The 22,664-nt window shown below is 53.1% G+C and overlaps 7 protein-coding genes across 7 annotated transcripts; 6 read left to right on the top strand and 1 right to left on the bottom strand.

The window, feature by feature from the left end:
• Positions 1-219: 219 nt before the first annotated feature.
• On the top strand, positions 220-2,751 carry HD553DRAFT_344731 (uncharacterized protein; the record flags this gene model as incomplete). Its single annotated transcript, XM_046183021.1, has 4 exons — positions 220-381; positions 454-531; positions 611-1,345; positions 1,420-2,751. The coding sequence occupies 4 exons, from the start codon at positions 220-222 to the stop codon at positions 2,749-2,751; spliced, it is 2,307 nt and encodes a 768-aa protein (XP_046034420.1).
• Positions 2,752-2,899: 148 nt separating this feature from the next.
• Positions 2,900-4,380, top strand: HD553DRAFT_344730 (uncharacterized protein; the record flags this gene model as incomplete). Its single annotated transcript, XM_046183020.1, has 3 exons — positions 2,900-3,426; positions 3,502-3,807; positions 3,870-4,380. 3 exons carry the CDS (start codon positions 2,900-2,902, stop codon positions 4,378-4,380), a joined length of 1,344 nt encoding a protein of 447 aa, XP_046034419.1.
• Positions 4,381-4,957: 577 nt separating this feature from the next.
• Positions 4,958-6,922, top strand: HD553DRAFT_351984 (uncharacterized protein). Its single transcript, XM_046183655.1, has 4 exons — positions 4,958-5,328; positions 5,398-5,583; positions 5,652-6,521; positions 6,581-6,922. The coding sequence occupies exons 1-4, from the start codon at positions 5,104-5,106 to the stop codon at positions 6,764-6,766; spliced, it is 1,467 nt and encodes a 488-aa protein (XP_046034418.1). The 5' UTR covers positions 4,958-5,103; the 3' UTR covers positions 6,767-6,922.
• Positions 6,923-7,035: 113 nt separating this feature from the next.
• Positions 7,036-9,915, top strand: HD553DRAFT_316784 (uncharacterized protein). The gene is made up of 10 exons (XM_046180667.1): positions 7,036-7,274; positions 7,342-7,817; positions 7,881-8,307; positions 8,363-8,442; positions 8,501-8,604; positions 8,667-8,718; positions 8,784-8,942; positions 9,009-9,240; positions 9,305-9,552; positions 9,612-9,915. The coding sequence occupies exons 1-10, from the start codon at positions 7,109-7,111 to the stop codon at positions 9,684-9,686; spliced, it is 2,019 nt and encodes a 672-aa protein (XP_046034417.1). The 5' UTR covers positions 7,036-7,108; the 3' UTR covers positions 9,687-9,915.
• Positions 9,916-9,952: 37 nt separating this feature from the next.
• HD553DRAFT_329626 (helicase C-terminal domain-containing protein) lies at positions 9,953-13,585 on the top strand (the record flags this gene model as incomplete). The annotated part of the gene is made up of 17 exons (XM_046181928.1): positions 9,953-10,087; positions 10,151-10,289; positions 10,358-10,664; positions 10,732-10,975; positions 11,041-11,110; positions 11,167-11,246; positions 11,305-11,400; positions 11,454-11,553; positions 11,604-11,996; positions 12,075-12,323; positions 12,394-12,554; positions 12,614-12,763; positions 12,827-12,898; positions 12,963-13,029; positions 13,088-13,236; positions 13,306-13,339; positions 13,404-13,585. 17 exons carry the CDS (start codon positions 9,953-9,955, stop codon positions 13,583-13,585), a joined length of 2,628 nt encoding a protein of 875 aa, XP_046034416.1.
• Positions 13,586-13,697: 112 nt separating this feature from the next.
• HD553DRAFT_316776 (uncharacterized protein) lies at positions 13,698-14,426 on the bottom strand. The gene is made up of 2 exons (XM_046180666.1): positions 13,958-14,426; positions 13,698-13,887 (listed from the first exon to the last, which is right to left on the bottom strand). The coding sequence occupies exons 1-2, from the start codon at positions 14,367-14,369 to the stop codon at positions 13,811-13,813; spliced, it is 489 nt and encodes a 162-aa protein (XP_046034415.1). The 5' UTR covers positions 14,370-14,426; the 3' UTR covers positions 13,698-13,810.
• An 805-nt stretch (positions 14,427-15,231) lies between these two features.
• Positions 15,232-17,830, top strand: HD553DRAFT_344725 (uncharacterized protein; the record flags this gene model as incomplete). Its single annotated transcript, XM_046183019.1, has 2 exons — positions 15,232-16,488; positions 16,556-17,830. The coding sequence occupies 2 exons, from the start codon at positions 15,232-15,234 to the stop codon at positions 17,828-17,830; spliced, it is 2,532 nt and encodes an 843-aa protein (XP_046034414.1).
• Positions 17,831-22,664: the final 4,834 nt, after the last annotated feature.

Here is a 22,664-nt window from a genome sequence, read left to right as displayed (position 1 = left end):
CCGTAACTGATCAGCGAAACTGCAGTGCATACCAGAAAGAAGAACAAAGAAGGACAGTCGGTCTTAACTCAGCTTGGAGTGTATATAAGAACGCTGACTGAACGTTGGCGCTGGTGTTTCGTACCACCGACCTTCTTCTTTCCCGCATCCCATTTTCTCATCGTTCTATAGCATATCTGCAACATCTGCTCTCGCCTCTATCAAATATCACATACTACGATGTCGGACGAAGCTTCTAATGCGCAAGGGGATAAGCCAGCCGCTCTTGGTGCCGGAAGACCTCGCACGTTGACCAAAAAGCAAAAGAAGAAGCTTGCCGGAGAGAAACTGAACGAAGGTAACAGGAAGCGGAAGCTTGAAGCTGAGGAACGGGAAAGACTGGTGAGTTCAGTAGTCTGAATGTGCTTGGTGTCTGATATACCCTAATTGAGTGATGGGAACAATGGGATATAGGCCAAAAGAGCCAGGTCTGGTTCGGAAGAGGAGGTCAATCGACCACGTAAAGAGACATCGACTTTGAGTCCGTTGCCTGTAAGTACCTCCCCAAGGTCGATCAAGATTGCGGGAAAGAGCTGGACTGACCACTACTTCTTTCACCGTTGTGTTGCAGCCTTCAAAATCCTCTAGTCCAAAACCGGTACCTCTCCCTGCAAATGCTCCTCCCCCTTCTGCCAATGTTGCGTCTTCGCCTGTCCATGGATTCATGGACGAACTTGATATCGACCTGCGTGTACGTCAGCGGGAATTATCAGAAGAGAGACGCCAAGTTCGGGAAGAAGAAGAGCTGGCGGAAGAGCTGGCAAGGATTGTGGAGCAACGAGAGTTATCCGCGATGGTGGAAGAGGGCCGGTTGGACAGAGAATTTTCGGAGGAGGAGGCAATGCGATGTGAGCAAGAGATTAGAAGGCAGGAGGAGGAGGAGGAGAAGGAGGAGGAGAAGGAGAAGGAGGAGAAGGAGGAGAAGGAGAAGGAGGAGGAGGAGAAGAAGGAGAAGGAGGACGGGGAGAAGAAGGAGAAGGAGGACGAGGAGAAGAAGGAGAAGGAGGACGAGGGAAAGAAGGAGAAGGAGGACGAGGAGAAGAAGACGAAATTGGGAGAGACTCTGAGACAGGCGATGCTCGACAAAGATCGCATGGACCGGGAGGCTGCGTCTCGAGCGAAGAATGTGGAGGATAACGACAACGACAAGTCGAATCGCCAGTCAGCGCAGAAAGACGGGGACGAGGACAATGCTGCAAGCCAGCAACCAGCTTCTGGTGCAGAGAAGCAAAAAGAAGGCGAAGAAGAGCAACGGGGTGAAGCGGAGGAGAAGATGAATAAAGAGGCGGGAATTGGGTACAAGAGAGTAAGTGATTTAGTCATACAGCAGATGTTTCGAGCGGGAATGATCAAAAGCTGACTATGAATTTGTGGTAACAGCGATTTGATCTCCTGGATTCGGAAACAGGTCCTTTCCCCTCGGTATCTTGGCCTGTCCCGAATATCAAGCTGGAACGACCGCAACAAGTCCGCCAACTCCCTAAAGCAGTTCCGATCGACAAGGAAGCTTTGAAGGATACATTCTCGAAGTTTGCTGAATGGGAACAACGGTCACAAGGGACCGGTCCAAAACAAAATTCCCGCAAGAGGGGATTAGACATCGTTACAGATGTGGCCGAAGACGTCTGGGATGGTGCCAGAAAACGGCGAGGCAGAACTCCGAGAGATTTTGGGGACATGGACAAGGGGGATGATGACGGGCCGCGGAAGAAGCAAAAGACTGGTGAAGCGGCCTCTCTCAAACCTTCTCGCCATGAGAAAAAGGACTTCCTCGGCCAAGTCATTTACGGGATCGGACGGAACTTGCGGAGTCCGATTTATCGTGCGGGTTCCCGCTGGCAAGAACCGTTTCCAACCGGACGGTTCAAAAATCCAGATGGACTGGTACGAGCTTTGGACATCGCGATGAAGGGTGTCCGGCGCAACCCGGCTCACAGTGTGGAGTCATGGAAAGAGCACGTTGAAAGGGAAGTTCAACTTCTTCTTGGGGAAGGCTGGAACGCGTCCGAGTGGACGAAGGTCATGGAAATCGGGACCGACGATGGGAAGACACAGCCGGAACGCTTGTGCGCTTTCTTTGAGTTTGCTTGGGACTCTGGAGCTTACGGGAAAGCTTTCAACGAGTGTCATTCTCCTGCACGAGCACAAGCATACGGTATACTGGCTCAAGCAGTCGAGGCTCGCGAGGAAAGGTGGCAGGGGATATCGAAGCGGGAAATCATCCGCAAGATAAATTCTCTGGGAAAAGATGGATACAATGTCCTCACAAAAGAGCTTGAGAGGAGATGGGACGAGATCATCGACACTGAGGAGCGAGCAGCGGGATGCGTCCACGCGTTGTTGGGAGATACCTTCAGAGATTTCAGAGCTGTCTCTGAGATCGATGGCCGGCCGCATGAATGCGACACTCCCGACAAGAAGCAGCTGTGGGACGTCGGTCGGAGGTATCTGACGAAGGCGACTGCACTGCGGGAAGCACTTGGAAACGTGGTACGAGGTTGCGGATGGCAAGATGGGGTGTATATGGGGCGGGAATGGATGAAAGGTGCCACTCCTGCTTTCATTGCTGTGGTCGGGGGGATATTCGAGGTCTTCGCCAATCGTCCGGATTTCAAGTCGACCAGTTCCTTGGCCGGCGAGATACATTACCTCCGACGACTGCTGGGTGAAGGACGGTTCTACGAGAGCGAGTGGGTTCCCATCCTGGCCTGATATGCTGCGACGCACCGATGGTGTTTTGCTACAAGCAACCTGGGCGCCTTTGCAAAAAGTTGTTTCACTCCCGGAGGCTCGACATCGTTGGGCTGATATCAGCAGCCGCGCGCGTGAGCTCTGGCGGGAACACGGCAACACAGTCGGTATGCCAATTGCGATCGACCTGAGCCTCGCGGAGCTCGAGAATGCGGGAGCACGATCTGCACTCCAAGCATTGGGTAAAAGGCCAATGATTGCAGGGAGCCGGTGGACCCTACGCGCCCAGGTGGAAGACACGATCGGGCTATTCCCGCATACGGAGACTTGGGCGGGTTACTTTGCCGACGTTCACAATCTCAAGCTCGGAAGGATGGACGGTGTCTCGTTCCGAGAACGTTGGGAGTTGCGGGAAAATGTGTGGAGCAAGGTGTTGGGACGGCTTGCTCCTGCTATCGATGAACCGTTCCCCACCCTGGTCGAAGCGGACTTCAGAGCGAAACTCAAACGTTACTTAGTTGAGTTTCATTACCGCAACCTGGATAGCGATGAAGACGGTCAAGCTTGGCAAGTAGAGTCGACCTCGTTGCAGGAGGACTTTGCATGGTCGAAGCCAGCCGGGCTCAAGGAAGTTGATGTGCGCAACGTGTTGGCTGTGCGGGAAGCGAGGGAAAAGGAGCGGGAAAAGTGGGAGGCGTAAGTCTGAATAGCTTTGGCACGATGAAGAGCGTCTTTGATGCTGAACCTTGCTCCCTTGACATAAATATACAGCGAGAAATTTGGTAGTGAGGTGCAAAGCAATGCAGACCTGCACAGCCAAGACGGCGATGACTTTGGCGGCGGTGACTTTGGAAACGATTTCCCTAGTCGTAGCGGCAAAAGCGATGGGGATAGCGACGGCGAGAGCGGGAACGATGATGGTCCCGATCGAAAGGGTTTGAAGCGTGAGGGAGCTTCGCCTAACGAGGGGGGCGACGACGACGACGAGGAGGAGGGGAACAACAACGACGACGACGACGAGGACGAGGAGGACGAGGAGGACGAGGAGGACGAGGAGGACGAGGAGGACCAGGGAGAGTGAGTAAGACGGAGTATATGCAACGAGACTCATGTTTGCTTATGAGAGTGAACTTTCGCAGATCGACGCGACGGCGTGTCCCCCCGATGTTGTTGAAGTACGTCAAGTGTACCGGAGTTCAATGGCAGGATCTGCACAAGCAGAAAAAGCGGACGGTCGAATGGCTTGCGGAGCAGGACGACGAATGGCTGCCGGCAGAGATGATTACGGGAAGCAAGAATCGCGATGCTCAGGCGGCTCGAAACGCTCGAGCGCAGGTGTGGAACAATTTCCACGATGCAATCCGGACCAAGATGACCGACGCGGCACTGAAATCTGGAACGTTGTCCGTAACTCTCTGCGCTCGACCTCGATTCAAGGATGGGAAGGGAGACGTCATTGTCTTTACATCTCCTGGCCTACCGGATCCGGACAGCGAGTACTGGAAGCCGATGATCGATGAGTTCTGGGAAGTCGCTTGCGTGGAAGCCGAGGACATGGCGGTGAGGATCGAAGGGAAAGATGCTCGTTTCCCGGTTGCAAAGGAGGGCAAGAAGAAGGAGAAGAACAGCGGGAAAGCCAAAAAGACGTAGGGCGCCAAGGCGGGAGAGAAAGATTTGATTCTTGTACAGCTTGCAACTTGATATATTTGTGGCATAGGGGTATCGGTCACGACCTTTGTAATAATCGCTCTTGGGATATAATATTAATCTTATTGTCATACCTCGGATATCAAAGTTACCGAAAGCAATTGTGATCGGAAGGGGTAGAGTAAGGATTGGGGAATTGGGAGGGGTAGTAATCGTCGATGTACTTTACAACAGAAAAAAAAAATGTATTGCGGGTACATGTGTGAGAGCGCTGAGGGCAAGATCTGAAAACGCTAAAGTGCGAGAACTACCAAATTTGGACGCGGGAAATATTATTTACGTGCGGGAAGAGAGCGATCACGCCCCACATTGCTCCGCGTGGCTTGACGCGTGATGCGAGAGTCAGTTGTTTTGCGCGCGAGACGTCGCGCGAGGGGTGCGGAAGCGTTCGCTAGCATAGAATTAAGCTGACGCGTGGTCGACCCGTTTGCCTTGCCTAGGCCTTCACATGCTCAGGGATAGGTGTAATTTGCTTGATGTGTCGGAAGCAATTGCGGGACTGGGGCTCGTGACGAATCCAAAACAAATAGTCGCATCGATCGCATCCCATGTGCAAGTACGTAGTACTCACACTCTGCGTGATGGAGTCGTCTATGAGCAATTGAGCAATGAGCATCAGCTTGAAGCGTTCGACCATCCAGCAGTAATTAGCAAGCAGAAGCTCCTATGAAGGCGGGATATATCTACTGCAAGCCACTCTCAGACTTGGCCGATGAAGCTACTCCTCCAGCAGGCAGGTCATCTCGAGTACACGCTCTGATTCAGTCTCTAGGACTGGTTGGCAACGAGTCATCGTGTGCATCGACACAGTGCTCCAGAAATACAGCCTCATCGATTGTACCGGATAAAGCTCACAGAGAAGACCTTCAGCGCTTCCACAGTGCAGCGTTTGTAGGTGAATGGGTACTCATCCTGGTCGCATATCGGTCGACGCTGACATCGAGCATTTCTCCTTTACAGCTGACCGCCAATCTCAAAGCCGCGAGTGGAGGATCGAGCATCAGAGATTCTGATGTGGACAGTTCTTCTGGAACAGACGAGGACGATAGTGATGACAACGGCTCTTCTAGCTCGAGAGCCAGCAGTAGCTTCGATCGGCCCAGGAAACGACAGAGGAGAAGAAGCAGTGATCGATACGGTTTGACTGTAGGCACCGAAATGTATATCACTCTGGTGCTGGGTCATCGAGCTGACCTTCTTTGTTCGCTTTCTAGGCTGACCCTCCTTCACCAGACTACATACTTGGGATCGCAGGATCTAGCTTAACGGCAGCTCGTCACCTATGTGTCCCCTCTGTCGCCAGTGACACAGGTACTCCGGATCTGCGGGAGGCTCGAGAGAGCGGCAAAGCGACTCCGTACGATGTCGTGTTCAACTGGGAAGGCGGGAGACACCATGCCATGAGAGACAAGGCAGCCGGGTTCTGCTATGTGCAGGATGTCGGATTGGCTATCGATCTTTTACGAAGACAAGGCTGCGTCAGGGTTCGGGAGGCCGCCGAGGAGGAAGGTGGTACCGCTATCAATCGCTTCCGATACCTGCCTCAAACCCGCAGTCGACGACCGAGGATCATGTACCTTGATCTGGATATCCATTTCGGAGACGGCGTGGCTTCCGCATGTCGACATCCCTACCGATACTCCAACCCGGCAACAGCACAGCAACTAAGAGGTCCCAAGCCAAGCATCTTGACCTTATCCTTGCATCACTATGCTAGAGGGTTCTTTCCAGCCAATCCTGAAGGAGGGTTGACACCGATTGAAACGCCGACACCGTTCAACCTCTCGATACCGCTCAACGCTGGTGTCTCGTCGCCGACATATGCGAGATTGATGTCGACATGCGTTGGACCGATCAAGGACGCCTTCAAACCGGATTACGTCGTGTTGCTACTCGGTATGGACGCTCTGCATGGAGATAACCTGGTCGATGGCGCTGGGAATTGGTCACTCGATGGGGAGGGAGGGGTCGCTTGGGTCTGCGACATGATCAGAAGCTGGAACTGCCGGACGTTAGTATTAGGAGGCGGAGGCTATAACCGGTTGAATACCGCAAAGGGCTGGGCGTGCGCTACGAGCGTGTTTGTGAGTCTCTCGCCGGGCTTGACAGAAGACGTCCAGTCCTGACTATTGAACATATATAGTTGGGAAACGGCTTTGATCCCGATGGGTCCGTGCCCGAACACGAGTACTGGCCTGAGTATGGTCCGGACTTTAGTCTGACTGTGGCTGCGGGAAACATCAAGGATCAGAATGATGAGGCCCATATGAAGACGATCGAGGAGGCCAGCGAGCAATGGGTCGAGAGGATTTCTGCCATAATGCGGTGAAGTAGACAGTGATCATGTCGAGGCACCACGTCGCAACCAGACTCCCGGACTCCGGGATAGCCTGCTTGACACACGAGACAGAAGGCAGACAGCATGACAATCAATGTCACATATGATATATGCTGTTAAGATGTTTCATCTGTCCCGACCTCCAGGCGCGTTTGCATTTTATTTCCACCGTGAATTGGTGATCGACGCATGACGAAGACAGGTGCGGAGGATCGATCGAATCCCTTGGACAGGTACAGAACGACCAGTAGTTCACTAAAGGTATCTTTCCTTAGATACAAGATATCTGTTCTCGCTCATCGCTCGCCGTGTCAGACATTGACGAACGTAAAGATGGCGGAGCAAGGTTCCAGCGGCGCGGCTGGGCAAGTGAAAAAGTACAAGACGATCTACAACAAGAACCCTGGCACCCTTGTCATCGGACAGACGAGCCTCAACTGGGTTCCGGATGTAGCCGGAGCAGAGAAAGTTCCTACCCAGCAGCTGAGCCGGATCATAAGTACGTCTCAGCAATGGTTTCACTTCCGACCTTGTCGTCCGAACATTGTTCCCCTCGTCCGTTGCAGGCATGTTTACATCGAAAGCCGGAGCTGCAAAGACGTCGGCCAAGCTGGCTTTCGTCGACGATCGTCCCAAGGGAGGCCTCACATTCCAGTTCACAGCAGCCTCTCCACAGAACCTTGCCGACCGACAAGCTCTTCAAGACTTCCTGATACCCTTCATTGCCGAAAACAAGCAGCGGAACACTACGAACACCGCGAACGACGCTAATGCCGCTCAAGGTATGGGAGCTGGTGCAGCGGCACTTGCCAGACCGCAACCTGTTGCTTCCTCTTCAACTTCGCCCGCAAATAGCAGGACCACTACACCAGTGCCCGCAGGACGCGCAGCAGCTCCTGGTCCTAACGGCACTACCTATGACGAAGAGGAGATCGGACTAAGGAAAGGTGTACTTTCGAAGAATCCGACTTTGAAATCGCTTCATCGGGATCTGGTTATCGCCGGGCTTGTTAGCGATGAGGATTTCTGGGATGGAAGACAAGTTTGTGGTCTTAGGTCGAGCCTAGCCCAGACCTAGCCAATTGACTGGCCCTTGCATTTGCAGCACCTTATAGAGCAAGAGCGTCTCCTGATGTCCCAAAGGCCGGGTATACCCTCTCAGCTGTTAGATGATCGATTCGGCTTCAACGCACAGAACAAGAACGATGCGAAAAACAAGAGTGTTGGTACCGGGTTCGGAATCGCTCAAGCTACAAAACGAAAGCCAGAGCAAAGGAATGGCGAAGACGAGATCAAGATCAATATCACTAGAGAACTGCAAGAGTCGGTGTTCAGGGAGTTTCCTATCGTACAAGAAATCTACGTCAACCACGTCGGGACGAAAGAAGGTCAAATCACAGAACAAGACTTTTGGTCGAGATATTTCCGGTCGAGACTATGGGACAGGCACAGAGCCTCAGCCCGGGCGGGCGGAAGCACGAACATCAGGGCGGACACTATCTTTGACATGTACTTGGAGGCCCCCGACGATGGTGAGCGAGGCCGAGCATGTCCTGTTCAAAGCCGTATTGATGTTCCGATGTATAGCTGAGGAGCCTAGAGAGGCGCCAAAGAGGAGCGTGGACATGTTCCTGGATTTGGCCGCTACCGAGGAAGATCATCAGCAGGTGAGTCGTCTTTCGTTTCGGCTATCGGCATGACAGCTCAAGCCGCCGGATCGAATAGACAGGCAACGGGAAGGACTACACGATGCAGGCAGGCAAACAGAAAGCGACTCTACCCCTGATACGCCGGTTCAATGACCATTCGAATCGCCTAGTTGCTCTAGAGTAAGTTCCGGCCCCTCAGGTATACGTCTACTTTTCTGACCCGTAAAACTGAATCATCACAGTGAAGAAGATGCAGCCTCGGATGCGCTAGGAGACGGTATAAGATCCGCAGAGGTGAGTTGCGATATGCTAGGCAGTCCTAATGAGACATCGATCCTAAACTCAGCTTATCTTATCAGGCCCGTCTATATGGAGAGATCGAACTCGACGAGCTTCGAAGTCATGAGCAGACTTCTACCATCAGTTTGGATGTGCAAGATCAGCAGGACATGTTTGATGGGAAGACATCGGACAGTCAAGATGCGGGTGCCGCTTGGCTCCAAGGGAAGTCTTCAGCTGTAGGTCAATATTCTGTCTAATGCCAGGAGTTATACCGACTTATCTCTTGTATGCTTCATGTCCAGGACGTGCGGAATATCATCATGTCCTCGCAATCGACACTGCGAGACTGGCGGCCGGATCTGCCCCGTGTGATTCCAGCACTACCGCCAGGCGAGACTAGAAAGAAGGAGTCTTGGATCACGCGAGAGGGTGCGACGCTCGAGGAGTTCGCCAATTCTAGGAAAGCAGCGGACAAGGCGGTAGCCACAGTTGCCAAAGGAGTTGAGGAAGCTAGACAAGCAACGGAAGAACAAGGTTAGCTTGACCGTCATCAATAACCAAAGCAAACGAGGCTGATATTGAGATTGATATTGACTAGACCCAATACCTCAAGCCATCATGTCCCAAATTCTGACTTGCCACAATGCCCATACAGAGTTCTTGCGGCAATTTTGGTCGGCAGTTCTACCAACACCTCCGGGGACGTTGGGGGCGCCTACCCCTGAACAGAAAATGGCCAAGGCGCGCAAGATGGCAAAGTTTCTGAGCTTGATGAGAGAAAAGGTTGATAGCGTCGTCCTTAGTGCCAAGCGAGACACTACGGTTGATGCAGAACGGGTTCAAGAGGTATGTCGAGTCGCTGATGAGCATCTAGTCGATGATGCTGCTGACGATCTAGAAATCAGGCACTTGCTCCCACTCTTCAAGCCGCCGAGAAGGCGCTCGCTCAATTTGCTTCGATGACTCGCTCGAAAGTATAGCGTGTCATACTACTCTATGTGTTTCTAGCAGGGCACAGGCTGGCAAGGGCTGCCGTTGTATGCTAGTCATCGGTCGAAATCACGTGACTTTTGCTCCCGGTGATTACATCCGTTGACCTCCACCTGAAGCTGCTAGGGGTATTGTACATAGTTAGTTGCATATAGTCGACGCTGTAAGCTACGCATCGTGTAGGTTGAGCAACTTTAGAATCAATATATTCGCTGTGAACGGAACCCGAGGACCCAGGTTTCAGTACCGTTCAGTAATGTCCGTCGACGTCGTGGTACCGACATTGGAGACGCCTGCTCGTTTCGCCTTTCCATTCCCGAAGCCATACGACATACAGCTGCAACTCATGCAAACAGTGTTCAGCGCAATTGAGAACTCCCAGATCGCCATCGTAAGAGATCAGATCTCTCGTATATGTGGATATCAGGATGACCCACTTGGGTTCTTGATTTAGGTGGAATCTCCTACGGGAACTGGAAAATCTCTCAGTCTCCTGACAGCAACCCTCACTTGGCTCGAAGATAACGAGAAACGGCTCGGAGCTTATACCAGAGACGCTCTAGCCGCAAAGCTGGCTGCAGAAAACAATGGAGGTACGATTCGAAAGGTGCATAGTCTCTTTGCACTGCTTCACTGATTGTGACTGTTGTTGCCTTTCCAGACCCGCCATGGGTGATTCAGCACATACTGGATAGGCAAATAGCGGAATATCAAGCCACTCAGGATCGCCTGAAAGAGAGAATGGCATCAGCTAAGGCCAGGGAGCGTGCTTTGCTCAAGGAATCTCGCCGTCAAAAAGGTCACGTCTCGAAGAAACCGAGACTGGACCTCTTGGGAGACGAACGCTCAGAAAAGAGAAACGATGCGGACGATGAATTTCTGCCTATCGATCGTCTTGGCTCTGTTGCTTCACAGCAAGTTGCGGCAGAAGATGGGATATCGGCCGAAGTGAGGGCGCTCATGAACCAGTGAGTCATGATCCGCAATGTGTTATCAGTCAAGGCGGGCCACTGATCACTGACCGGTTCCGTTTAGATTAGAAGCTGGAGCTAAACCGAAAGCAGAAGACGAAGAGGAAGTAGACGTGCCAAAGGTCTTCTATACATCCCGAACCCATACTCAGTTGAGGCAATTGACGTCGGAACTGCTAAAGACGGCTTTCGCCAGACAAGATCGAGCCACCGGCGACGGGGGAAATCCAGAACCGAACGAAGATGAGAGCTTGCCGGTCAGGTCCGTGCCGCTTGGAGGTCGTGCTCAGCTGTGTATCAATGCGAAAGTAAGCGCAATTTTCATATGCTGATCGGGCCCCTCTAGCTGACTATTTCAGGTGTACTCGCCAAGGTAAGGGAGATAGGTCGCATCAAGGGCGGAGACCGCATGAATGAAGCCTGTCTAGATCTACAGAAGTCTGGTGAGCTTGAGTGGATTCCCTATCAGAATTATCACTGCTGATGGGGCAATCAATAGACAGCAAGACCGGGCGATGTTCGTACCTGCCACCAAAAGAGCGGGAGGATGGGATGCTCGACCTTCGTGATCAGATTCTGGTAAGGTGACGAGCGTCTCAGGATAAAAAATTCTGTGCTAATTTAGATAGATACACAGGCCGATCCGAAAGATATCGAGGATATCGTCGATTTGGGCACAGCACAAAATGTATGCCCTTATTACGCGACTCGTCGAAGTGTCAAACAAGCTCAGGTTCGTTCTCGTCATGCACGACCGCCTTCTACCCTGACCGACTTTCTTGACAGCTCGTAACGCTGCCTTACAACTTACTCCTCCAAAAAAGCGCTCGAGAGGCTCTGGGTTTCAGCCTGAAGGATCACGTAGTCGTAATCGACGAAGCCCACAGTAAGCGGTTTCTGCTTGGAAGATGATTGATTGCTAACTCTGTATAATAGATCTAATAGACACCATCCTAAGTATCCATTCGATCGCGGTACCTGTGGACCACTTAGAAACAGCAACAACCCAGATTATGACCTATTATGAGCGATTCAAAAACCGTCTCAAACCGATCCATGCGGTTCACCTGAAACAATGTCTGGCAGTAATCCGGGGGTTGACATCCATCTGCAAAGAATGGCTGGGGGATACGCCAGGTACCGGTGGGACCGCACAAAAGGCGAAGGCGAAAGAACAACTCTTTCGCGTCAACGAAATCACGTCGCAGTTGAAGGGCGGAGCCGACCAGGTCAACCTGATTGAGCTAGTTCAATATCTGAAGGATAGTCGTCTGGCGCAAAAAGTGTCCGGCTACGCTGAAAAGGCCGCGCAAGACTCAGTGCAGGACGGTGAGTCTCGCATATCCTGATCTTCAGTCTGAAGACGGACAGACTCAACGCGCTTGCTGTCAGCCGCCAATCGCAAAGCCTCTGTGCACAACAACATCTCGGCCTTCCGCCAGGTCGAGACTTTCCTGCTGTCCTTGACCGAGGCGAATGAGGATGGCCGGATCTTGATGGTCGCAGGACCTGGACCCTTCGGAGCTTCAAAAGACGCCCAGCCGAAATTGAGCATATCGATGCGATACATCCTCCTAAACCCTGCGGAGCATTTCGGAAGTGTCGTGCAAGAGGCTCGCAGCATCATCTTGGCTGGAGGCACAATGGCACCAGTAGGTACATTCAACTGTCGGTCGAGATCGTCGGAATTCATGTCGGAATATCGGACTGCGCTGTCAGATGAAAGACTTCCGGCAGCTGTTCCCAACCAAGTCGGAACAGCAGATCGCGACCCTTAGTTGTGATCACGTCATACCTAGAGAAAACCTTCTGACCCAGGTGATCACGCTTGGGCCCAGCAAGAAACCTATGGAGTTCAAGTTTGATAGTCGCAACGACGACGGCTTGGCGAGTACTTCTGCCGGATCAAACGGATCGGCCTTCTGACTTTGGATTCCTCCATGTAGATCTTGGAACTAGGGGCTCTCGTCTCCAGTATGATCAACTTGATTCCAGATGGTGTTGTCGTCTTTCTGCCATCGTATGCATTTCTCGCAAGGGTCAAGTCGATATGGCAGCAGAAAGGACTGCTGGACAAGCTCGATGCGCGCAAGAAAGTGAGTATCTCTTCGGCTGCTCGCCACTCCATCTGTCACTGATTAGTCCCCCCCCCGGTCTAGTTGTTTTATGAGCCCCAATCCAGTTCGGATGTCGAAGTCGTCCTCCGGGAGTATGCTAATGCGATCGATAATGTGAGCGGAAGGAATGGGACAAAAGAGATTGAAGATTGACGCCGACACGATTGTGTCGTTTTAGCCTGAGCCTGGTACGAAACGTAGAGGTGCCCTTTTGTTGGCTGTCGTTGGCGCGAAACTCTCGGAAGGTAGGATTCTTGCTTTGATGCCTGGGTAGGCTCTCACTAAAACGCTACGCTTAACCAGGTATCAACTTCAGCGACTCGCTCGGTCGAGGGGTGATCATGGTCGGCCTGCCATTCGCGAATACCGGGTCCGTCGAACTCAAAGAACGTATGCGTTATGTCACGTCGCTTCCTGGATCGTCCAAGAATGCTGGACAAGAGCTATACGAGGTACGGCCTTGCCATGAACAACCGAGGGAGTCTTGAGGCTAATTCGATCGACTTCGTGAACACGCGCAGAATCTCTGCATGAGGGCGGTCAATCAGTCGATCGGTAGGCACCGATCAGCGATGCAAGTGGTAGCTCGATCGCTGGATTTATCCTCGCTTCACATCAGGTCGTGCGATCCGTCATCAGAACGATTACGCCTCCATCTTGCTCGTCGATCAAAGATACGCGCAATCGAGGATATCCGGCAAGCTACCGAAGTGGATCGGGGAGGACGTCAAGGTTGGGGATTTCGGGAGCAGTATCCGGAACTTGGCCGCCTTTTTCAAGGGAAAGGCTAAGAAGTCTTGAGCTCGGTCACAATGTCGAAAGGGGAGAATTATGGTATATGTCGATGTGAATCATAGGACGGTCCAGCCGTCCGCACGTAGGAGTTCTTGAGCTTTTGGCATGAGATCTTGTTTTACGAAAATGAAATCCGTGTCACTGAGTGGTGTTAAGAAACGCAAAATGCCCGACCGTCGATGTTCAGCGCATTCAATCGGGTAGATCGTTGGTGCGGCCTTGAGATACTCACTACGAAGAGATGACCAGTACGCTTATCTTTGCCTTTGTCAATGGGGCGAGCAAGCGGGAAGCGATTCCGACAAGATCTGAGATAGGAATCGAGACCGCGGCAGGTCAGTATGAGCGAGCCTTCGTAGCTGTACCGTGACCACTCACTCAGCTCCATGGGTCCTCGAATTCGGAGACAACCAAACGGACCATCCTTGATCCCGTCAGACTTTTGCGCTTGAACGAGCCCCTCGAGCTGAGCGTTCGCGTCGAATGATCCCGGCTCGGCAGCGTTGTACTCCGAATCCACCATGATAGAGACCTCTTCCTCGGTCTTTGTCACTGTCAACCATCCTTTCCCGGCCCGTTTCAGACGTTCGGGTTCCGCCGTCCGTACATCGAACGTGTCCTTGCTCGAAGAGGAGGATGACTGTGGTTGAGCAGTGAAGATGTTCCCCAGCAATGAACCCAGACCGGGGGTGCCAGGTGGAAAGCGGTACAGGTGGTAAGTGGTGGAGTAAGGGATGATATGGAGCATCGGGGATTGCGCTTTGGCGGTCTCGAGATCGAAGTCGGACATGATGATCTGAGTATCTGTATTTTGACGGGTGGCAGTGTCGGAGCAGGGAAGTGGCACTTCCTAAGAACTGGACTTTCGGAAGGCCCAGACGGTATATAAATGACTTATTTCGGCCTCATTTAGGCCTCGTTTACGACTCGTTTTTTTCGGATGAAATGAGGCCCGTAGGTGGAAATTACACGTCATTTATATTCGTCTAAATTACTTGATAAATGAGCAATCTAAATGAATAACAAATGCGGTCGAGATGTGGTCCAAACGAGGTCGAAATGAGTCGAGCTGCCGTTTAGTTGAGCCGAGACATGGACCGAACAAGTACCAGACGAGGACCAAATGAGGCCCAAATGCGAGTCGTATGCAGGTCCAAATGAGGTATAAATGTTCGACATAGTAAACAACTGATAGCATAGATTAGATCGCGGGTCGCGTTCAAGAGATCGCGACCCCCGATCAGCAACCAAGCCGCTAAGAATACAACCCGTGTCGACCAACTATACCATCGTATACCCCCCTTTACCAACCGTCACAACACTCTAGGCAGCGAACATACCCTTAGATCTAGTCAACCATATACCGGTGTCGCCGTAGTCGGTGGGTTGATGCGGTCGCAGTAGTACGAAGATTGGAGGACCGGAGGTCAACGACGCACGCTTCAGGGTGCCTTTGAACCGTCTGATCTCTGCTCAAAGTCAGTCATAGAATCAAACGCCTCGGATAGCTGGACTATGCTTACACTCGTTCACTTGCCTGATGGTAGATCGACCACTCCTCACTAGCTTCTCTCGACATCATCTCTGATCTCTGCAACTGTCGTGGAAGAAGAAGCACGTCCATATCAATCATCGGTCAGCCTGGCGATATCATGTCATCGCAATCGCCATCGAGAAGGACAGGAGGTCGAGCGAACACAGAACGACAGGAGCAGGGTGGAATGACGGATCAACAGCGGACTTACGGGACAGAGAGGCCGGGAAGGCCAGGAGCTCCAGGAGTGAGGGACATCGGGAGAGTTTCCCAACCTGCCCCAGGCAGAACGAACATCAGCCAGGATCGCGACAACACACCTCGACCGACGAACCGACCTCAGCCACAGATCGTGCCCATTCCTGGCAGCAGTCAATACGTGCGCAATCAAAGCACATCAGTATCTGCTAGCGGGAGCGGAGGATCGAGTTTGAGCTCGCCAGGATCGTACACGACACCCACCCGTTCTGGTCTCCTCCCTGCCGCCGCTATCGCATCACCTCTTTCTCCCATCACACCGTTCACCTCTGGAACCAGTCAGTCAGCGCTACCCAATGCCCTCGGTCAGATGCAACGCACCTTCTCCCATCAGACCTCGGTGCTGCAAACGACTTCCAATCGCCACGACACCGAGCTGAACGAGCTGCGGCAACTCGTAAATCGAGCTGTGTCGAGAGTTGATGTGTTGGAGCAGACAGTGACGAGCCAGGTTGCTAAGATCGAGGAATTGACGACAGAGCTGCAGAAGCTGAGAGATCAGCGAGGAGTTGAATCGGATGAGGAGGAATCGACACCCACGACCAAAAGGCAGCGGCTCGGTATATCTCGACTGGTAAGGGAAGCTGTCGACTATTGTCACGGCTGTCCCGCCCCGGTACCGCTTCCTGATTGCGCCCCAGGCGATACGGATTGGCCGAAGCTCGCCAAAGGAGACGGCTCTGATGGACCGCCCGCGATGAGGTGGGATTACAATAAGCCCTTCACCGACAAATTCAACGTCGCTCAACAGGACAAGTTGACTCACGTACTACGCCACAACCGAGAGGCATTGGCTATGCCGAGCGACTTCCCCTTGACCGCGATCCCTCCGTATGATACGCACGCCGATGTCTACCGAAACATCATCAGCCGCCGTTTCAAACAGCTCGCCGCCAAGATCAAGCTGGAGGAGACCCGCAATTGGGCCACAGAGGGAAGGGCCAAAGTTATGGCCGAGATCGAAGAGCTGGATGCAGTCGAGAGCCAGGATGTCGAGGTTGCGAAGACCCTGAAGGAGAAGAGAGATTATGTGCGGAAGATGGATGAAGCAGGAAAGGATCTGGAGAACGACGCCACTGGAACTGTGAAGGGTCCCATCAGAAGTCGCTTGCAAACGGTATGTTACAGCTGACACTTACACTTCGGTCACCGAATGAAGGGATTGACACCTGCTCCCTACCCAGGCGTCTACGTGGCTGGCAAATCGGCGTGCGCTCAACCCAGAGTACTCCGATCGAAAGTGGGCTTGCATGGACGAGCTGTTCTGTAACGTGCCCCTGACCAAGGTCAAGGAGGGCGACAAGACGCTGTTTTTGACCCCGGAGCTGGAAGGCGTATACAGCGAGGAGTTCATTAACGCACGACAAGCCATCATCGATACTCGCTCACCGTTATTGAGCCGGGCGACTGGAACCAAGCCGGATGCGTATACCGATCTGCACCCTGGACGCGTCCCCGCTCAACCGTATTGGGCGACCCGGACTCAGAATGTTCACCAGAATCCTCAGCGATGGATGTTCGATCCCAGTTGGCTTGCCGATCATCCCGAAGAGGAGGATGCGTATGTCGTCCCGGTTGACGAGCCGACACACCCAGAGGATGTCAAAAGCCTAGACTGGTGCGTTGCTCGAATCGGCAAGAAGAGAAAGGCGGCTGCCCAAACCCCCTCGGATGCTGGTGGCGAACGATCGCGCTCCAAGACGCCGAGTAGAGGAGGCAGTCTGGGTCCTGATGCGAAGCGCCAGAAGAAGGCTGTCAGCGCGGTCCAGAGAGTACTGTCGGATGAGTTTGATGACGACTACAACAGGGAGAGAAGTCAGACTTCGACGAGTTCGGAGGCAGCGTCCCCAGAGGCCGGGCCGTCTCGATATGGAATGACCTACCAGCAAACGCCCGACAGATACCGAACTTTGGAGGACGACCGTATCATCAGTCCCGCGAGTCAACCATTCGACGATTATTCTCAATCTCAGCCTCACCGAAACTCCCAACCCCTTCCTTTACCTGACCAAAGAGGACAGCAGGCGGCTACTAGTCGTCAGCCTGGCCAACGAACTCTCACGAAATCAATGACCACTTACGCCCCCAATGTCACCTCGCCCCTCAGCAATTCCCACCGTGCCGACAGTCCGGTCGACAACATATCCTTCAATGATACCCAGCACGAAACCTACAATCAGACCCAGAACCTACCCCGTCAGCAGGCAAGACATCAGCAGGCACACGATCACGCGGGGCAAGCCAATGGCTTTGGCTTTGATTCTTACCTCGGAAGCAACGACATGATGGGTATGGGCGGCATGGACGCCAATACCGTCTTCGAGCCTGCCTTCCTGGAGGAGATGAAGAGGTTGGGCTTTATCCCGAGCGGCCAGCAGGCTCAGGAGACCCAGCGAGAGACGATGGGTAGTCAAGAGAACTTCTTCCCGAACTACATCCGAGGTGCCGATAGCCAGTAGGGCGGCCCATGATTGTCGGACGAGCCGGGTTGTCGGGTGAAACAAGAATCCGAGACTATAGTACAGACGAGGCTATCAACGGTGTAACATAGAGTGAAACAAAAGGGTGACGCTTAGCAAACAGCGTACCAACATGTCAATAGCAACTGGCGGAACTCACAGTTATTATGATATTCCGCTGCGGTGATCCAAGCCACCGTCGCGCTTCGTCACTAGCTCATTCTTCATCCTCGAGACGCGCCTCGGCCGCTTGTTCATCGTCGGCCAACAGCCAAAATTTGGGGTCCTGGCCATCCTGCGCAAGACCTGATTATCAGCATGATGAAGATCAAGGCGGTCGGGAAGTAGGCATGACTTACTCGATCACAGGAGAACGAGACAAGACAGTCGCCATCTTGCATGGTCTCCACACGGCTCACGATTGTAGATGCTTTCAATTGTTCTAGACGTATGAAGACCTTGCCGAGGGTTTGATGTCGGTAGATTTTCATGCCCAGGTCTATTGAGCGTGTCTGCCAAGGGTAGTCGCCTTGGGCTGGGAGATAAAACTCGACTAGGGCCAGCGTCGCGTCGATCGAGTCCACTCGGAGGAGTAAGTGTATCTTGCACAGGTCCCGTGTCTGGCCTTCTCCGGTTTCAGCGAGGGCGAATTGGTCTCGCCGGCTTCGGCTCCACAACATCGAACAGAACCTGCAGGCGCGAAATCAGCACGTCGAACAATAGTACGGACCTAGGCGTCTGAAGTTGATATCGAGATCCGAACTTACTTGAAGCCGTTGTAGGTTGCATGCGTATAGAGGTGGTAACCCCCACTACGGTGAGGAAGACACGGACGGTCGTCCAGGTAGTCTGCAGCATCGACGAAACCGTGCTCCGGATGATGGCGCTGGACAAAGGCTAACAATGGCTGGTAGGCGTCGTGTTGTCGTAGATCGACTAAGAGTGCTCGTTGATACGGTACTGGAAGCCGGATATGCCAGTTCGCAGCGACACTTCGCATCTCCTCCATCATCAATGTGCCTCTCGGGGGTTCCTTCGACGTTAACAGAGACATCAGCGCCTGTAACTCCCGCAGGTCTGCGTCGGGCGCAGGATTCGACAAGATGGCGCAAAGTCGGGCCTCTAGTAACCAAGCACGCATAAGGGTAGTAGGAACATCCCGTTCCTGGCCGTTGTGGTTCACCCGGGAGAGCTCGCCGTTGTTCCTTTCCAGAGCCCATGTGGCAAATCCGGTTAGTGGCCCATACAACGCTACACATTCCGCGTAGTGCATAGCGTTGTGCCAATTGATCGACAAGTGTTGCCCGAGAGACAATAATGCGAGTGCGGCATCTGCGAGATCTTGAACAGCTGCTCTTGCCGTGTTTATCGATATCGAATGCGCATGGAGTACTTGTAGTGACGCAGAGACGAGTACTGCGATCCGGTACCACTCTGCGCGGTTTCTGCGGGGGCCATCGGGTGGGAGAGCTTCTGTTTGATCTGACCGGCGTTTGCGTCCACGACGTGGGACCGGTGGGGCGATCTCCTCCGTCTCCTTTTCTAGGTCTTCTTCAGGTATAAAGTCTCCATCTTCGGAACGAAACCCCATGTATAACGCTAGGGGCAGGAGCTGTACGATTCGCTTCCATTGATCCGCTTTGAGCGCGCTTCCGGCCTTTCCTCTCTTATCTGTCGCAAACTGTCGAGTCACTCTGGCAGGAATACGTCCTAGATGGCCAGGATAGTTCGCTTGCTCGAAGACCGCCGTAAAAATGTCGCGGCGAGAGTCCTCCATGTGCAAACCCTCCAAGAGATTGTTATCGAAAAGCATGTTCACCAGTGACTTCCCGATGCCGAGGAATGAGTTGTGTAGCGGATCTACCGGGCAGGCGTAACTGTGCTGGAACCCCACCAGTTCAGCCAGCGGACTGTAACGTACGCCGAACTGCGATTCGATCTCTGCCTGTCGAGCGGGGGAGGCTGTTTTATGTTCCAGAGCCGCGTCCACAAGATCGCACGGGGAGTAGCGTGGTAGACGATCCCAATCGTAGCCGGACACCTCGTTGACTTGCTTCAGGGTCACAGCACATTGGTGGCACGGGTGCTTGGCATGGGCATACGAGACCGCCCCAACCATCTTCTTGGCCGCTGGCAAATCAGCTGCCGTAAACAAGATGCGACACGAAACCCGCAGAGGTTCGGCCTGGTTCGGTAGAGTGACCTCGATTCCTTTTTCGCAGACCTGCAAGTCTCGCACGATGGGTGCTAAAACCTTGTGGAAACAGTCGGGTCCGGGCTCCTTGGGTCCTGGTATCACAGCCAACAGTGCTGTGTACCTCTTCTTAAAGCACATGTCCCGGGGAAGGTTTGCGACCACCGCATACACCACCCCTACGGACGACCCTATCAGACCCTTGACTGCGAACCTGAGAAGTGGGAAGTCGACATCCACCCCGTCAACTTGGTTCCTCCAGCTAGATACACGCGGAATCGAACACTCACCAATCGCAGCCGAGAATGATTTTGAGGCCGTACTTCAGCCCGCTGTGACGGGTTTGTGCACATCCAGGAATCGCTTCGTCTGCGGCGGGGTATCCGTCACCCCACAATCTTTCGGTGTTTGTAGCATAGGCCCTCCAAGCGACGCCATGAGAGAGGCCGTGCATCAGTTGATCGGGTGGTAAGAACGGTTCCATGATCCCTGGAACGGGGCGAAGCTCCGGGTCGTCCTGATGTTGATCGTCTTCACCAGGCTGTCTCCATTCGTTCATACGGTCCCGAACGGTTTGATCCTGCAGCAACATACCCAAGAACGTGGACAGCTGTCACGGGAGGGCTAGCCGCGTAAGCGAAAGGTGAAGTCCGGCGCGAAAGGGTACTTTACTGTAAGGAACTGCTCGTAGAGGTGGCTAACCGTCAGGATAGTGACCTTTACTCTTGTACGATGATCAAGTATCGAAGAGATGTAATATCGACGCTTGAGTCCTATTCAGTACTCAAGCGTCTCATAACAAGTACGCTACATTACAGAAAGCTAAATACTCGTACCGAAGCGTACGGAAGCGGACTCTAGACCTCTCTCCCTGCGCTTCTACATCGTTCGCCTCTCGACTCGTCTACGTTCTTCTCTCTCGTTCGCTTCGACGTCCTTTCCCTCGCTTCGCGTACGGATCTGTGCGTTCCTGTACCGTAAAGTCCGATCTCCAAAGCGACGCGTACGTAAGGGTTGTCGGGCTTCTCGATGATCTCGGCCGAAAGCGAGGAACGTGTCGGGCCCGATATCGATCGTCCTGTGACATTATCTCCCCCTTCCGTACAATGATCTCCCGATCATTGCGTTCCCGTACTGCTACCATCGTACGATACTCAAGAGATATCACTTGCCTACTCGTTGCCGAACCTTCGTTGAGTACCCGGGTGATATACGTTTTGTGTACTGTATCGTGTCGTATAGTACGGTATCGCACTCTAGGGTCCTTTAGAGTTTTGATCCACCGGAGAGTCGCGGGAAGGTCCGTGTTGTCGAGAAGCTCGATTTACGGATCGGTACTTATCCGTTGATCGAAACAAGATATATACCTCGCTGTTCGTTTGTGTTTGACGTCGATTCCCCCCGTCGTCTAACTCTTCTACTTCATACTCTCTCCACTCTAGTACTCCTTCGTCCTTATCCGTACCAAGATGCCCTACGCTGCTGCTTCCGCTAACGGTCGAAATGTCGTCGTCGGGAACCGACTCTTCCACGGTCAAGTAAAGGCCGATAACGTCGTCACCCAGAAGCCGGCGCCCGGTATCGGAAGTTCGGTGGCCAACGCCGTGAGTTCGAGTACGGGTTTCGTTTGAATAAGTACTAATCCGTACTCGTTACTACGTAGGTTACCCGTATCAACAAGTGCGCGGCCAAGTTCAACAAGGCCTCGTACAACGCACTCCCGTGCGATAATTGCGAGACGTGGTCGAACCACGGTGAGTTCTTCTCTTGAGTATGTGTCCTTCTTTGTCCTGATCCGTACTGTTTCCGCTCAGGTTCGGACACGTCGGGGATGATCTTCCAGGCGCCGTGCAAGAGCGTCATGAAGAAGGACAAGTTCGGCCGCGTCTGGCCTCAATCTTGTCTCGAATGTCAAGCTAGGTCGGCCTCGAACTGTTCGTGTCTCGACCTTCCGTACTTGCGCTTGAACGAGGCGATTCAAGCCGCCGTAAGTCCTTTTCTCTTCTCGATCTTGCAAGATGCTTGCTTATCCGTACTTTTCCGTGCAGAACAACTTGCTCGGGGTGGTGAGCGGTACTCTGTCGGCCATTACCGACAAGGCCCAGCGCCAGGCCCTCGAGAAGCAGGTCGAGGAGGCGCGGAACCTCCTCGCCGAATACGACGAGCCCGAGGAGGAGAACGTCGTGTTGGGGAATGCCAACGAGCAGCCCGGGTCTGCGGTTGTTGAGGGCTGATGGGTACGGTTTCGGACTTCTTTTTTCTTTTTTCTTGTATTTTTTTATATAACGACCTTTATGACGATAACGACGGGATACGGCCTTTATCTGTGTGTTTCTGCCCGGTACCGTACTCTCTTGTGCTCTGTCCCCTTGTCGTTCTGCTCTCCCCTTCTCCGATCCGCCGTTTCTTTGTAATCGTCGCCGTCTCTTCTTCTCAGTCCTCTCCTGGGATTCTTTGTGCCGATCCGTAAGCTTGCATAATATGTTGTACAGCCTTGTGCATTGCTGTTTGCCTGTTTCTTCTCTCCCTGCCTTCGATCTCTAAGTCCTTCCTCGTTCTTCGCCTACTTTACCTCCCCCTTCCGTGACATGTCGTCCCGACATGTCCTATTCCGCACCATTCCCCTCGCCCCCTCGCTTC

The sequence above is a fragment of the Filobasidium floriforme genome (assembly GCF_021052385.1).
Source record: "Filobasidium floriforme strain CBS 6241 chromosome Unknown HD553scaffold_20, whole genome shotgun sequence".
Taxonomy (NCBI): Eukaryota; Fungi; Basidiomycota; class Tremellomycetes; order Filobasidiales; family Filobasidiaceae; genus Filobasidium; species Filobasidium floriforme.
This window is presented reverse-complemented; position numbering and strand designations above follow the sequence as displayed.